Source organism: Saccostrea cucullata, unplaced genomic scaffold, assembly GCF_032062105.1.
Source record: "Saccostrea cucullata isolate Sc308-1 unplaced genomic scaffold, CSIRO_AGI_Scuc_v1 ctg11150, whole genome shotgun sequence".
NCBI classification, from domain to species: domain Eukaryota; kingdom Metazoa; phylum Mollusca; class Bivalvia; order Ostreida; family Ostreidae; genus Saccostrea; species Saccostrea cuccullata.
In genome coordinates, this window is record NW_026918947.1 from 36,501 (window position 1) to 53,797 (window position 17,297).

The window sequence follows — 17,297 nt, forward strand, 5'->3', positions numbered from 1 at the left end:
GTACAAAAATGAAACAGTCTTATTTCTTAAACTATTCCTTAAAAATGTATGCTGTTGCTACCCGAGTGTAATATTTTTATTTGTGGGAAAAGATGACTTAAAATCATGCAGTGTCGATTTATGCAACGAGGGTCAACGATATTGATACTATAACGATATTAATACCGTACGTAATAAGTGATGGTCGTCCGGAGCTTTTGATTTTACTCTGGTTGAATTAATTGTAAAAAAAAAAATGTATACCAATGAAATAACAAACCCTTACACATTATTTTTTTTTCTTGTAGTTATTATTTTAGCAGGTCGTTGTGTCTGGAAAAAAGTTCTACATTGCGCTACACAAAATTTTAGGTATGTTCGCTGCTCTGCCCTTGACGTCAAAATCCATTTTTTTCGTTCTTAGCAGATTTCTCTACCGCGCTTAATTTTTTTATGATCTCCGTATTTCTGATCAAAATTCTATCAAAGTTGCACGACATGAATTTGAATTAAAGCTGAAAAATTATACACATAAACAGAATTATTTTCGCTCTTATTATGGGTCCTCGAAGAGTTAGAACGTTGGTGTTACATATTTTCAATATCTGATTTCGAGACTGCTCCGGGTACCCTTACTGATGACGCATTTATATACCATTGTACAGAAAATATTTAATATTTGTAAAATATTTTTCGCTTTTATTAATTCTTAATGTATGTCAAACGTATATGCAAATTTGCACAGAAAGACGTTCATTAGAAAGCAAAATATACACAATGTCTATATAATTTTCGAACAGCCCTCGTAAATTCATATTACGTGTATTTTTGTATTTGTTGAAGTTGTTTCCTTTATTAAATTTTATAAACTAAAATCTTAGTGTTTGGCTTCTCTGATAATGTTAATTTTATATGAAAATCACAATATTTGGGAAAGGTGTATAAAAAATGACTGCATGATATTAAAAATCTGCGCAAAGCCATGCGCGGTCGAATTTAACGTAAAACACTTTGTGTTTAAACGCAATAACTTTGCGATTACATGTAGATGCAATGGTTTTCGCGATTAAACGCAATAATATTTTTGCGTTTAAATGGAATAATGTTTGTGATTAAACGCAATAATTTTGCGGTTAAACGCTATATTTATGTGATTACTCTTACAAAAAAAGTTAACTATAGTTTACTATTGTTAACAATAGTTTACTATAGTTAACTATTAGTTTACAATTATAGTAAATTGTGTAGAGTGTAAAAGTTATCACTATGGTAAATCAAAGTTTTCTAAGTGTTTACTTTTGTGTCATAGTTATCAGTATTATTAATAGTAAATCAAAGTTTTCAAAGTGTTCACTACAATAGTAAATCAAAGTTTTTACCATAGTCAAGAAAAGTTTTCATAGTAATCACTATTATAATAGTTATCCATTTTCATAGTTATCACTATAATAAATCAAAGTCTCAAAAAGTTCACTGTAGTAGATCAAAGTGTCAAAGTGTTCACTATAGCAAATCAAAGTGTCAAAGTGTTCATTGTATTAAATCAAAGTTGTCATAGTGTCAAAGTTTTCACTTTAGTTTAGTATAGTATTTTTTGTTAAGGTAAACGCAATAATTTTAGCTATTAAATGCAATAATCTTTGCCTTGAACCGCAATAATCCCTACTTATAAGGATTTGTGTTGCATTTAAACACAATGTTACTGTAGTTTCAAAATCAAACATCAATTAGCCAAAGCTTATAATTACATGTATATATATGTACTAGGATCCGACAGCGCAAAAATGATCCGATTTGTTCTGTGTCTTTTTGCAAATTTTTCCAGTTTTTAAAAATTGTATTAAAACAGTGGCATCTCAACAACCTGAATGTCTTAAATGCATTCGAACCAAACACTTTCAATGAAGTTTGTTATCAATTGCTTAGTAATACGTATCACAACTTATAGAGAATGTTTTCGTGGTGTTAATGGCCCTTGTCAATTTGGTAATACACATCGATCTATCTGTTTTTATTTGAATTTGAATTGATCTCATATCAATCCATTACCTATGTTCTTGTGTTTATTGTATGCAACCATAGGAAGGGTTGTGAATGTACATTAAGTCTAAATACTCCATCATTCTAAGGTGTAAACCTCTAATATAAAGCTAGTTTCAAGTAACTTATTGCATTTGTGTATTTCGATTACAAGTACCTGACAAAAAAAAAATATAATTATATTTAAAAAAAAATAAAAACAATTTTTGATTATAACATCTTTATTTGACGAAAAGTCACCATTTCATTTGAACGTCGAAGGAATAATAATAATAGCAATAAATCTAGTAAATTGCATTCATGAGTCCAACGATGAAAATAAATCCATTGACTATTCCTATGATGGTTGATAAGAATTGAATTGCTATTAGCAATTATATGAAGCAACAGAATAAAAATACAGTCAAATTTCATTATCTCGAACTCTGTGGACCAGAGAAATACTTCGATATAACCGAAGATTCGATATATCCAGGATTTGAGGAATAAACTAATTGGACTTCTAAATTGCTTCAATATATCCATGGTATTCTAGATATTTCAGATACACGTACCAAAACTCAACTGTACATGCATTTGTAATGTTTCTCAGTTTAAAAAAAAATGGAAAGGATATAGATAACTATAATTATAATCACTCGGTTGTTGCCAAAAACTTGTTCCTCAAAGGTTATTATGACGTCATTAAACATGTACAAAGTACGTCATATTGTTCTTTAATGGCGTTATTACAAGCAATTCTAGAAGAAAACAAAATTCGGAAGAATAGAATCTTTAGAGATAGGCTAAATCCATTGGATGCGTATGACGACGCGGAAATTCTTTCCCGCTATCGAATGACAAGACACTGTTTGATGGATGTCATTGACATTGTAAGAAAGGATGTGTCACATGAGACAAAAAGATCTCATGCCCTTACACCTGAAGAACAAACTTTTGCTGCTGTGAGGTATTATGCGACTGGTTCTTTCCAGCAAGTGATTGGGGACATTTTAGGACTCAGTCAACCCAGCGTTTCCAGAGCAGTAAAGAATGTTTCTAATGCACTGGCAAGTTTTGCTGGACAAATTATTCAATTCCCGACGGATTGCCGAAAACTTCAAACTGTTAAAGAAGGTTTTATGGAGAAATTTGGATTTCCAAATGTAATCGGATGTGTGGACCGGTCATTTATTCCAATTAAGGCTCCACCATCACGCGAGGACGTGTATGTATGTCGCAAGGGTTTCCATGCGCTAAACGTACAAGGGACAAGACAGTCAGAAAAAAATTTACAAATTTGCTCGTTAAATTCCCTGGCTCGGCGCACGATGCCTTCATATGGAGTCAGTGTGGTGTACAAACGTTCCTTACTCGAAACACGCATACAGAGAAATACTTTTCAATATTATGAGTATATAGTTAAAATATGGCAATTAAACTGCACCGTAAAGCAAGAAAAGACCGCGCAATATAAGTGCCAGAAAACAGAGGTTGTATCTACCGTTTCATTGTTTTCGCGTATGTCAAGGTCACGCCACTTTTATTTTTAGCTCAAACTTGTAAACAACAATAAACTGGAGCATGCAAAGGTGAGAAATATGTTTTAACAACTTTTAAAAAAGATTGCATCAAAGGTTTTGGTCTATTCCTAGCCTTCATTCATTCCTGGGTACTTGAGACCATGGTAACTATGGTACTTATTCAACTTTTCTACGCACGCGTACAAGAGGGAGGAAGAAGTAAATAAATATTTTCGTTATGGGGCATACTGACATTATTTGTCCATAAAAATAAACCTAAGTACTTTTAGGAATTGAACTAAGTTTACTAGGGTCATGCCAAAATTCTACGTTTACTTTGTCAAATTTCCGCTTTGTGCGTCACGGTGTCTCTTTAATGAAATTTCGCGTAAAAAACAAGTATATCTCTACGAAATCCTATTAGGATCACTCTAAAGAGAAAAAAAAATTAAAAGGCGTTATAACGCCTTTTGAAAAGGCGTAATAACGCGAAATAGGCGTTATAACGCCTTTCTAAAAGGCGTTATTACGCCTTTCTATTCAAAAAGGCGTTATTATTTCCAAAAGGAGGAATGAATAAGAAACAAATAACTTTTGTTTTTTTTTTATTTTCTTGTCAATTATACATTTTAAGATTATATTTAGATAAACAACACTGTGACAAAACAATCGATTTATTCGACCAATGAGAGTTGCAGATACATAGAATTTGTCTTTACGGACCCGTTATTACCGCACCCGTAAAGTGAACGTTAACGGAGACTTTTGTGAATACCACGTTAGTTTTTTACGGTCACAACCGTTAGAGTCTCCGTAAAGTTAACGGACCCGTTATCTAACGGATGCTTTGTGAATAAGGTCCCTGATATGTTAACAATGTTAAGATATAGTACTTTATTATTTTTCGTGTGTTTCACATGCTTTTAAGAATTTGGGTGTTTGTTCTTCCATCTTTTTTTGCAAATTCTTCTAGTCATATTTGTACTTTTTCCTTATGTATATTAATATCCTTATAAAGGATATATTCAAATATGGTCATATGTAACTTTTGTACATATTTGTTTAATTTGTTTGGCATTACAATAAATGCTCATTAACAACAAACATTTAGTTTTGATATTTGCAAAAAACAAGGCAGAGTAGACTCATTGATGGAGAAAATAAATTATTTGAAGAAGGTTGAAGACGATGGTATAAATATTTTTAGCGTCTTATTCACTCGCCATGGTACCTTAAACTCCGAAATGTCGCCTAAAATATAACTATTGGCTACAAATTGGCGACTTTTTATAAAGTTGTTTTCTTTTGCATTTGAAGTATTATGTTAAGTCAAATAATAAATTGTTATCAAAGACCTATGTATATAATAAACAAATGCTACGTATTTAAGTTTAATGTTTTATTCGAGTTGGCAGGTATTGTCCACAGTGGTCTACACAACAGTGGGGCAGCCGGCAAAATGGCATACCCCCAACATCAACATAAGTTGTGCCCTCCCTGACGGGAAAAGTAGCACGCTGGGTTGACCTCATTCGTGCTACGGACACATTTCAACACAAATTATCTTTTATAATTATATTATTTTGCTTTAGCTTTAAATTGTATAAGATATAATTTTCAAAGTCAACATCACATATATCAACATCAACCATCACATATATCAACATCAACCACAAAAAGTCAACAAAATCAACAGTTCAATGGTTAAATTGAAGGTGACGATTTCGCCAATACGACCACTGTGAAGTATAGTTGACTGTCTTTCCCCGAACTCCTCGAATGGATAATTTGCCAAGTTGACCCTTGTCATATTCGGCCAGAGATCATTCCAAAGGTCCCAGAATACGGAAATAGCAGGCAATTCAGATCAGCATCGTTAGTCTCCTTCAACGAAATCTCTTATATCTGAAAAGACAAAAACAAAAACCCACAGCAGAAAAAGATTCTCAATAACATTTGCATAACTCTAATAAATTTGGTATAGCCAAACCATGTAAAACAATGAAAAATTATTTAAACAAACAAAAGGAGAAAGGGTATATACTTAACACCTAGCTCAAGGGTTGAGGTGGGAGGGTATTTCATAATACAAAAACATAAATCGGATACTTTCATCACCCACCTTTCACTTTCATTGATGGATAGAAAAGGGGAGATAACCCGTAAACCTAGTGCCTAAGTACCGACACTGTATGGATGGATAAATAAATTCCGGCTTATCACATTTATTAGTTTTTCCACAAAAAGGAGATGAATGATGACATATAATAAAAGGATAGAGCTTTGATAACGGCGCATATTGTGAGATGAACTCAAATATGCGGTATTATCAAAGACCTATGTATATAATAAACAAATGCTACGTATTTAAGTTTAATGTTTTATTCGAGTTGGCAGGTATTGTCCACAGTGGTCTACACAACAGTGGGGCAGCCGGCAAAATGGCATACCCCCAACATCAACATAAGTTGTGCCCTCCCTGACGGGAAAAGTAGCACGCTGGGTTGACCTCATTCGTGCTACGGACACATTTCAACACAAATTATCTTTTATAATTATATTATTTTGCTTTAGCTTTAAATTGTATAAGATATAATTTTCAAAGTCAACATCACATATATCAACATCAACCATCACATATATCAACATCAACCACAAAAAGTCAACAAAATCAACAGTTCAATGGTTAAATTGAAGGTGACGATTTCGCCACATGGGCACCGTAGGTGCCCACCGCCACCTGGTGGGGGTAGGCAACTTCAATTTAACCACCCACCATGGACTCCTAGCCTACTCAAAACCCTCAGCAACCCATCCATCGTGAACATCACTCTCTCTCATTGCCAACCCACTGTAGAACTATCCTGCATTAAAATAATTCTGGTCTCCCAATTAATTGGGCCTAACGCCCCCCCCCCCCTCCTGAATTTATATCTTCCCAAGTTACTAGTATATTGCTTTGGGTCTCAGATTCCATTCTTAATATCCAGCTGGCAAGAAAGAACTACTACCTGAACTTATGTAAGAAAATTATGTAGAAAATACGTTTTATTTAGATTCCCCCTCCCCCCTTTTTATTTATTTGTTTATAAATTTGAGTTTTATTTCTTATTTATTAATTTTTTAGGCGATAAGATACTTTCATGCAGAGATTAGAAACAAGTTGAATGAGCACCTTTACTCTTTAACCCCCCTTTCCCTTTCAGCATGATTATGCTATTCCTGTATTGTTGACAATAATTTTAAAGTGTTCACATGCCCAATTTGTAAACTGCAGAACATGTTTTGTGATATTTGGTAATGTATCTTGCCAGTTCTGAGGGAATGATGTTATACATGTACCACTTATTTTGAAAGCGAACTCTTCAAAGGATCATTTAAAATTGATTAAATCTTGTATATAATAAGTACCTTTCAAACCAAGACACACAATGGAGGACTTTGTATTTACTGCTTATTTGTAAATGTAGTTGGACTGCAGCAGACATTGAAGGCACATATGACTAAATCCTTTATTCTAAACCCCTTCCCAGCTGATGCTCTATCAAAAATGCTTGATCTTTTCACACCTTAAGCCCCCCCCCCCCCCCCCCGCAAAAATATGTTTTGGAATAGGTTATTTATATAATAGACTTCAAAATATTTTAAGGCTGTAGGAAATGGATATATGATGGAGAGCATAAAAATTAATATGCTTAGTCAGTGGAAACTTATCCTATATCGAATACCCTAAAATGCTGGAGAATTTTATCTAATCTTAATACTATGAATCTTGTAACTCCTACACACATGTGGATTTGTATTTGTATCCCCTAGCTAACCTGTATTTGTACCCACTAGCTAATGCATGGATGTAAACTGCATGTACATATATATGCACCGAATAATGCATCTTAATCCCATATGAGGTCAATGTGTAAAGTAACATAAAATAATTATGCTACATGTAACTGCTCAGATGAGAGATAAACACCTATCATATTACATGCAAATGGCACCTGGGTTTGAACTGATATTTTCAATGGGAAAATACCCCCTGAGATATGCATATGTGTCTTAATTTCCAACAGTAAGCAAATACTATTAAAAAGAAAATATTGTAGGAAATGGTTTGGATTGTAACCTAGCCTGTGGAACAATATGTGTTAACACCCCCCCCCCCCCCCCCCCCCCCCCCGCTGTTAGGTAGTTACATGTAGGTAATCTCGCCTTTAGTGCTTATTAGTGATAAAGAAACTAGTTACCTAAACAATTTACCCTTTGCAAGTTTAAAAACTGTGAATATAGAATTTTAACTAAAGCAACTTTTATCTGTGTGAAATAGCAAATCTTAACAACTTAGAGACACAACAGAAACCAACACTGACAAAAAGCCCCAATTTGAACCTCATAAGTCTCATTATAACCCATTCTATTTTATTTATTTATTGATTTATTTATTATTGTTGCATGACCATTCATACTACAGCATATGCCATATTAGGAAAATACATAGAAAGTACCAGCACTGTGAGCTGTGTTCAAATGAGCCTGCATATGCACTGACTGTAGCACCTGAAGAACTCTGTAAATTGTCCCTCATTCCCAATGCCAAATTGAATAACGAGTAAAATTGGTAAAAGTTCAGGAAATTTGAGTTGCAATTCCTATTTTAAGGTTCACTTTCCCCAATGAGAAAGATAACTCAAAGGAATAAATGTAAATTATCATGTTAATTATGTTAATTTCCTAATACTCTTGACAATTTATTTATTTCACAGTGCTTCAATTAGCCTACAAATTATTATTATTTAACTTCTTTTTATAGTCTTTTATTTGTAGAATTGTATTTCAATACCCAAAGTTCTCTTCTTGTATAAATATTAAACAAGTGACTAGACCCATGTTTTTAGAACATTGTGAGGAAACAAAAGCCCATGCTGAAATTAATCTCTGTATACATAAATAATCAACATTTGTGAAATAATCTATATATAATAAATTAGTAAAATAAGTTTACCTGATTTTTCATGTTAACTTAAGATGGTACAAAACTTTTCATTTACTAAACACAACTTTATAGGATATAAGGCCTTTATGCTGTTAAGGGGTGAGAAGACATTAAGGAGGCTAGGGGGTCAAGCCGGTCAACAATTATTAACCACCAGATATAATTTAAATTTTGGGATATGATATCTTAAGGTGTCAACTATCATTTGGCAAAAGAAAAATTTCATAAATTTTAGCTTTAAAATTTGATCAATTATATCTTTATTGAGGTCTTCTTCTAAAGGAGATCCAAATAGCCTAAAAATGGCCACAACCACCCAGCCCCTTTAAATGTATGTGTTTATATTGTGTTATCATCAAACCTTCTCAATTAAGGTAAAGGCGCTGTTAGAGAAATTCATGATTATGCTCATGTACACTGGAGACGGCTTCCAAGGAACGAACAGCATGGCCTTCTTTTATTTCCTTTATGTATAATTTTAACTACACCATTGACCAAAATGACAACACAGAATATATGCAAAACATGCCCTTCGCCCCATCTTACTTAATCTGAACCCTTTGATATATATTAACCAGCAAAATAGTAGCTAGCCTTGCTAGATATTACATGTAGTTAATTAAAATAAAATTTGGGGAATCCTATTTATATCAACTGTTACTAATGAACCATTGAGGTCTTAAATTACTATGCCCACATTGTTATTGTTCTTGTTGAATCTGAAGTTGTCCTCCCTATCAAGCCCCTTAAGAGAAGTGATATCCGAATAGGTGAGGATGCTGCTGGTCCTAATATATTATTAATATGTGGATTTGACAGACAATGTACAATTCAACTCTGGTGCATGTTACCTATGCCGGGTATGCCTCCCAGATTTTACAGCCTGAATTGTTGATTGTAATGCTTCCATCCAACTGAATTTTTTGACTTAAAATCTATTTACTTTTTTAGTCATCATTCATATTTACTTACCTTGAGTTTTGTCATATAGCATGTGTACAACTGTAAATATGTATAAACAAATACACATCTTACTTGATGTTTCATTCATATCATAAAATGCATTATTGTAATGTTACATTCAAAAGCACCAAAACTTGTTATGTATTTTACTTCAAACTATTTTATTTCACAATTGATTACTGCCTTTGTCGCAATTGCATATCTTTCATGCCTCTCTTTGGACCCTTGTTAAAGTTGAATGGCCTTGATTGAAATTTAAATACTTTAATTAGAGTTCTGTCCCTTTGTGAATCTAGCTAAATATTAAACATTTCTAAAGATTTGTCAAACTTTTATTACTTCTCAATCTGTTTTTTTTTATTCACTGTTTTTAGGACAAAAGGTAGACTGGTATGGCACAGCTAGCCTAAGGGTAACCATATCCTTGAACATCTATTTATTTATTTTTTAAAAAATCACTCAATATTTTAAATAAACTGATATATGCACCATACCCAGTTACAAAACTTGAAAAGCATACTTATACTGTAAGAATTATAATTATGGATATTCCCATTTTTAAATCCCCTAAAGATAGGCTAAGGGATCTAAGTAACTAAATATAGGCCACCATGTGTACGGATGTTTATTGGCAAATGACCTTGGAATAACATGGACCGAATAAAGTTGAAGTTCATACCTATTTTTACATTAGCTCATTTTGATTATATATTATTTCACTAAGTAAGTTTTTATTCATTCAAAATCTGCTGATGAAGTTGGTTATCATTACCACATTGTAATCTTGTACCATGTGCCAGTGTTTAAAGCATGGACGGGTGGCAAATCGATCTGTTTCAATCCAATAAAATACTTGCCATCGAGCAATATCAATGTTAATAAGATAATCTGTTTTACTTCTTTGACTGAAACTTAACTTTAAAAACTGGAAATTATTATAAAATATTTCATAATACAAAAACATAAATCGGATACTTTCATCACCCACCTTTCACTTTCATTGATGGATAGAAAAGGGGAGATAACCCGTAAACCTAGTGCCTAAGTACCGACACTGTATGGATGGATAAATAAATTCCGGCTTATCACATTTATTAGTTTTTCCACAAAAAGGAGATGAATGATGACATATAATAAAAGGATAGAGCTTTGATAACGGCGCATATTGTGAGATGAACTCAAATATGCGGTATTATTTCAGACTTAGAACCGTCCATACTTTGATCAGCAGTCCTGTTTAAATATTACCTATAGCTACATATATAACATTATTTCATAGTTGATGTGTTTGTTAGGCTACAGGTACAACCCAACACCCCGCAATAAGTTTATCATAATACTAGTATGTTAAAAATCGGTGTAAAGTTTTTTTTTTCTGTCCAGTTAAAGTAAAATTATAAGGGAAGTATGTTTGCATGTATATTTACAAGTATATGAATAATAAAACATTTCAAGCCACCGGTTTGGTTTAAAAAATCTTTTTTAAGGTACGTATCCGATCCATATTAGCCTCAGATTCAATGAATCTAAATGCATTACAGATATATATACTGGCTGAATACTCGGTATATGTAGACATACTCTTTAGATTTTAGTCTCGGTATGTAAGAACGGAAAGTGTCCTAATTTTTTTTACCTTGACCCGTTCTTGAAGGATTACCCCCCTTTGCTTTTAATCAATAAAATTCATTTTAAAAAATCTATTGGCGAATTTTTTTTAATCTTTTTTTTTTATTCTTAATACATGTAATTATACATCTTTCCACCATAGCATATTTTGATATTTTATAATTTAAATCTTTATTTTAAAAAATTTGCTTGTTTCCATAGGCCTCAATGCATTTTTGATTAGTTAATTACAGCTCAGGTAATTATATTTTTGAAAACTTCTCATTGTAAATCCTTTTCTACTCTAAACTGCTTTGAATTAGTTTCAGAGTATATATAGGATGGATATTTAAGGTTAGAAATATTTTTCCCTTTATGTCCTTTTATGGGTCGGATACCTTAACTGCATATTTAAAGATTAAGATACTTACCTGGAAAGTACAAGGTACGTGCGTCCAAATAAGCCACGCATAAAATTATACAAACTGCTGAAATGATAAGATATTGGAGGTACTCATTTTAAGCAGGGACAAAATGAAATGTGACAAAATAACTATTGTTTATAAATAAATATTTATATATTTCACAGTTATTTGCCAATGATCTTCCATAACGCTATTCATTTAAATGTATGTGTATTCCAATCATAATATTTATACTATCATAATTATACTACGTAATATACACGTGATTTATTGATAGTGTAAGATAAAAATAAATTTTGCAGATAATTGAGTGGCAAACGGCATAGTTTCTGTAATAAGTTCAATCATCTACCTTGCAGTATACCCCGTGTTAGATGAAATGTGTGGAGATAACGAACAGTATTCGAAATCTAAAGTCCATTTTAAATATCACAAAATAGAAGTGGAGCAGAATTGAACCTTCAAAATATCAGAGGTGGGATCAGGTGCCATGACGGAGTGAGTATCCCCTCCCGACCGGGCAGAATTTTATAAAATATTCAAAGGTACTCATTTAATGCAGTAATAAAAGGAAATATCACAAAATTACTAATGTTTACAAATAAATATTTAGATATTTCACAGTTATTTGCCGATGGCCTTCCTTAACGCTGTTTATTTATGTATGTGTATTTCAATCATTATATTTATACTACGTTATATGCACGTGATTTAAAGCTGGTGTGTTTGATAAAAATAAATTTGACAGATAACAGAGTAACAGATACGGCATAGTTTCTGTAATAAGTTCAAACATCTACCTTGCAGTATATATGTACTTCTGAGTTAGATGAAATATTTGCAGATAAAGAACCTTATTAATTCGAGCTCAAAAGTCCATTATATATCATTAAATAGGAGATGACCAAACACGGACCTCCAAAACAACAGAGGAGAGATCAGGTACCATGGAAGAGTGAGCATATCTTGCGGACTGGTCACACCCGTCAGATTCTCCTTGTTCTGATCGGGAAATATTGTATACAGGGAAATTTACGCCCTTTTCGCCCCAGCCTCGTTTGGGAAAATTTAAAAAGGGCGAATTCGAAATATACAGGTTAATTTCTGAAACAAAACTGTGACTTGGCGAATGTAAAACGAAGCAAAATTTTTTGCAAGAAATTGTTTGTATACAGAACGAAAAAAAAAAATCCTTGGACAATTTAATGAGTAAATAATGGCCTAACTATCACTGTGTAAAAAGTCAGTCCCCAGTGCTAGCATGAAAATATCTTGTAAAATTCTTTCTTAGTCGTACGTTCCTTTATAAACAAATTGCGAGAATGCATGTTGATTTTTTTATTATATTAATCTCAATAGTTCTTGTATTATCTTTTCTTGTTATTTTGAAAGCTTAACTAGTTCGTCTACGTATTCAAGAAGGCATCCGACTTTTTAAAAAGAAACTTCCTCCCTAAAATTGGTGTAAAAACGTTAATCTTAAAAAAATATATTTTGAAAGTAAAGCGTAAAAATAACTAACGAAAAGTAATATCGAGTTTTCAGTAAATATAGCATTAAAACCACGTAGGCAAATTTGATGAGAATTACAGATAATATGCTTGTAATTCGAAGGAATATTAAGTTTATTAAAATTTTAGGATTTGTTTTCTCGCAAGAATTTTCATGCAAGAAACCCGCTACATACCGTAAACGATCTTATCAGAAAAACCGATATCCATGTCCTGCAGTGGGATTCGGCCCCGCTACGAAGTGATAAATGCAATTACTCTATAGCAGAATTACTAAGCAGTTCAACACGTGGACTACCGTTTGTATTTAAACAGATTGGTGTTTCTTTTAAACGTAGTACTTTTTCAGAAATAAATTCTGTGATATTTTGCAAACAAATCAGATAAGGTCGATTGCCATGATTGAATAAAAAAAATCATGGTACAATGTATCTAAAATAACAATTACAATTCAAGAGCTGATTTAGTCAATTTTACCGCTGCTCAATAAGATGCACGCAAATTGAACACGATTAATATAATTGTACAACATTGTAGAACGGCTACAGTAGCGAAGTAAAAACATAAAGATTGCAAATTTCAAAATTTCCTGATCCATTATTTTAATTACATCCACACAGGTTTAAGTACTTGAATCCTTTACTCCGTCACAAATAGTTGCAATGCTTTGAAATTCTTTTTTCTTCATTGTTTTCTTTTGCTTCATTTTAGTCCTTCGTCTCCTGATAATAATATAAACGATTCCATTCAAAACCCCTCCAACGTTTGAAAACGTGATCACAAACTGGAACACAGCCAAAGGAACTGGAGCAATCAATTGCCATATTCCGTAGAGAGACAGGGGCCACCATTGAATGAAGAAGGCAGTGACAAAAAGCAACATAGTTTTTCCCGCTTTAATTGCAGAACGAGTGGTAGCGACCTCCTGTCCCAGCGTGTTTTGTAGGCGCCGTGACTCGCTTCTGATCCGCTTCCACGTCAGGCCGTAGAGGATGATGTTTGTTATCAGGACAGCTAATAACGGGGCGGTGGTATAGAAGAAAATGGTTACCCCTCCTTTAACTTTGTCTAGATAGCACCTAGTGAGTAATGTAAATTAAAAGTAGATATCAATAGTAGGTTGGATTTTATATCTGACTGAAGCGAAAAAGTATATATATCAATATATTGCAGGTAAAGAGATAACTTACATGTGTATAACCATAATGAGAAAAAAATACCAATAAAGAACTTTCATAATTGTAAATTTGAATAAGTTGTGTTTATGGTAAACAATATTATATAATTATGGACTTCAGTGTAGGTCGATATGTGGTTATAAAGACTCAAGGCAAGTGGTATGGACCGAAGGCACAGGCTCAGGCTTTGTCGCTTCCATTTTCTTTGTCTGAGGTCCTTATCACTTGTCATGAGTCCTCATTACCGCATATTGACCGTTCAATGAAGTCCATAATAATTTTATTTGATCACTCGAAGGGAATGATTTCACATAGTCCTAACTAAATTGACTCGACTGTCACAATAGTAAAATCATGTTTCTTATATTATGACATCGCTCTGTAAATAATTTTGTCCAACCGAATGGTGTGTCGTGCGATATCATATTCCGCGGACGCGCTTTGGTGTCGATATCACAAAAGGTGAAATATCACGCAACCTCCTTTCAGCCAATGAAAACTAAGACAATAATCTTGCATGCATTAAAAGTACATGTACATATATGTAATTTTATTAGCTATTGTTCATGTTATGATTCAAACTCAAGTTAAAAACTTTGTTTTTAAAAGATGAAATGCTTTAAGATTTACGTTTTTTTAATACAATTTGCTTCAAAATTAAAAGTTGAAGAAAAGATACTCCAATTAAAACAATATTGCAAGTAAAAACTTACGAATAACCATTAGGTCCCAGCTTGTCAAAGATTGCGGCTAAAGTTCCTCCAACGCAAGGAATTCCAAAAGTGTACAGAAGAAGGTGCCAATCATACTTACCAAAATCCAGATCCTTCGAAAAATAAATTAAAACGAAGACATTAAATGCAACAGCGCTAACCATGAGGTTTTGGGCAGTTACAAACTCAATCAACATAAAAGCATAAAAAGTACACAATTCTTTTGGGTAAACATGGTTTTTGGTCACAATCATTTGAGTATGATCCAAAGCATGCGAGATATTGAGAAGTCCATCACACAAAGCCAGATACACGACTAATCGTTCGCTTTTTGTCCATGAAAAAAATGTCTTGATGCTTTTTGTTTTGAAAGATGCAACAATGACGGCTAAAACTGATATAAAACTGAGAGAGATGCAAGTTATGGCAGGAATATGAATCGAATAAAAGTCACCATTATCGAGACCGTATACCGGTATGTCGTAGCTGCTTTGGATCCCATTCGATAGAAATCGTTTTGTAGTTGGTTTCTCCAGTTCAGCTGTATTTTCAGTAAAATCCGATTGCGTGCTTATATCCATGTCAAAAGATTAATTGCGGAAAATCTTTTAAAAAGAAGCTACGATTACTTACGGCGATGAACAGTTTCGAAATTTTCAGCTTTTTAAATTAAACAAATCTTGCTAACATTTTATCAAACAACATTGACCAAACTGTAATTTAAAACCAAGAAGATTGGATTGAATAACTTTTTGTGAAGTAACTCCAGGTACATTTAATGAAGATTATGATGACGCACTAGTTTTGTTTACGAAATTCGGTTTACGAAATAAACAACTGCACGTGCATAGTTCTGTACACATTCATCTACGCAGTAGCTGTACCCGATACGATGTTCTCCAAACTGGGTTTTGTCCGATTTCCCATGATGAATATAACCCTGAAAGATCTATACGACAATCGGTGGACTGGAAAGAAGTTTATTTCTATTTTTATGTAAATCTTTACTGAACTTTCTGTACCTTTGAAATGGTTCAAATATTCGATGATATCATCAATTTAGTTCAAATCGATACCTATCGTCAGGAGATTTGACAGATACAAAGAGAAGATAAAGATAATTAAACAGCAACAACTCATTGTCTTCTTATTTACTTCTGAGAATTGTAAACCTTTTGCAATTATCAGACGTGTTTGATTTATAAAAACGCACGACACTTTCCACATCAAATATTTATTGCACGTTTTTTCCTATAGTGCATCACCGTCGACCACCCTTTCTATGGGAAATAAAAAAAACGTGTATATTAATTCCAAATCTATTTCGTATGATTTACAGGGATTTAGAAATATGTCATTGTAGTAGGTCTCTGTTTCAAATTCGTGGATTCAATAACTGGCAAAGTATTTCAAATTTTCTGTATTAATCAGAGGGCCTTTAATGGAGAATCACTGGACCATGCTATATAACTCCAAACAAAACACAGAAACAAACCATAAATGAAAAATGTTTTGCGTCACAATTTAAACATGGTCCCATAAGTACCATTCATTTATATCATACTTAAAAATGTTTTGCGCCGAAAGAAATGTTAAATTTTCTAAGAAAAATAACTGTATTTTGCTATGGAAATACTTTAAGAAAATATTGCATGTAAATATTTACATCACATGCATTTTTAATCCTCTTTATTTAATCTAATTTTTTTTTCAAACTACACAAAACCGGATCCTTTAAACTCTTCGTGCATCCGTACTGATATGATTTTTAAAGAAATGAAAGTATTAATTTTCGACGAATCAAAGAAAACGGAGGGAAAACGTAGTGCTCTGTATTTTTCAAAAAATAAAAATGATGTACAAAATAGAAATTGACCCTTTCTGGATCATGGGATGTCCATGCAGTGGGAATACAAAATTTGTTTTTCTCATATGACCTCTTAAATACTAATTGTGACGTAATCAACTGCATTTTCTCGTATCTTCTTAAAAAGTTGCAGGGGAATTTTCAATTTTCAGTGGAATTTTCTTTGAGTAAAACATATTTGCTTGCATCGCCAACAAGGATTTTGAGAGAGGCGATTTTTTAAAACCTTTTCATAATTTATCTTAAAACTTGAAGTGGGCGACGGCCTCAGACGGTACTAAAACCCAGAAATTAGTTATCTTGCGGCTTTTTTGCATTAAACTTAGAATTGTGTAAAATTATTGACGTCAAAGGATGGCCCTCCTTCATGTCATGCCATATTATTCAATGATTTTTTATATTCATCTTCTCAACTCTTGTTAAAGCCAAATTTTCATATTCTAAAGAACATTATTTTAAAGTCTCAATAACCTCCATACTGTACCCTTTTCTATAAATAAACGATATTCATTGAAAAATTG

The 17,297-nt window shown here is 32.9% G+C and overlaps 2 protein-coding genes across 2 annotated transcripts; one reads left to right on the plus strand and one right to left on the minus strand.

Annotated features, from left to right (window-relative positions):
- The first annotated feature begins 2,738 nt into the window (after nucleotides 1-2,738).
- LOC134276102 (putative nuclease HARBI1) lies at nucleotides 2,739-7,028 on the plus strand. Its single transcript, XM_062758382.1, has 2 exons — nucleotides 2,739-3,226; nucleotides 6,992-7,028. Exons 1-2 carry the CDS (start codon nucleotides 2,739-2,741, stop codon nucleotides 7,026-7,028), a joined length of 525 nt encoding a protein of 174 aa, XP_062614366.1.
- A 6,588-nt stretch (nucleotides 7,029-13,616) lies between these two features.
- LOC134276060 (uncharacterized) lies at nucleotides 13,617-15,572 on the minus strand. Its single transcript, XM_062758344.1, has 2 exons — nucleotides 14,910-15,572; nucleotides 13,617-14,097 (listed from the first exon to the last, which is right to left on the minus strand). The coding sequence occupies exons 1-2, from the start codon at nucleotides 15,488-15,490 to the stop codon at nucleotides 13,641-13,643; spliced, it is 1,038 nt and encodes a 345-aa protein (XP_062614328.1). The 5' UTR covers nucleotides 15,491-15,572; the 3' UTR covers nucleotides 13,617-13,640.
- Between the last annotated feature and the right edge of the window lie 1,725 nt (nucleotides 15,573-17,297).

Bases quoted from the DNA above. Each gene is read 5' to 3' on its own strand.
- LOC134276060 (XM_062758344.1), bottom strand. From the start codon at position 15,490: ATGGATATAAGCACGCAATCGGATTTTACTGAAAATACAGCTGAACTG. The intron at 14,098-14,909 runs GTAAGTTTTTAC...ATTACTCACTAG, and splicing joins CTGGGACCTAATGGTTATTC to GTGCTATCTAGACAAAGTTA.
- LOC134276102 (XM_062758382.1), top strand. From the start codon at position 2,739: ATGGCGTTATTACAAGCAATTCTAGAAGAAAACAAAATTCGGAAGAAT. The intron at 3,227-6,991 runs GTATGTATGTCG...TTGTAAATGTAG, and splicing joins CCACCATCACGCGAGGACGT to TTGGACTGCAGCAGACATTG.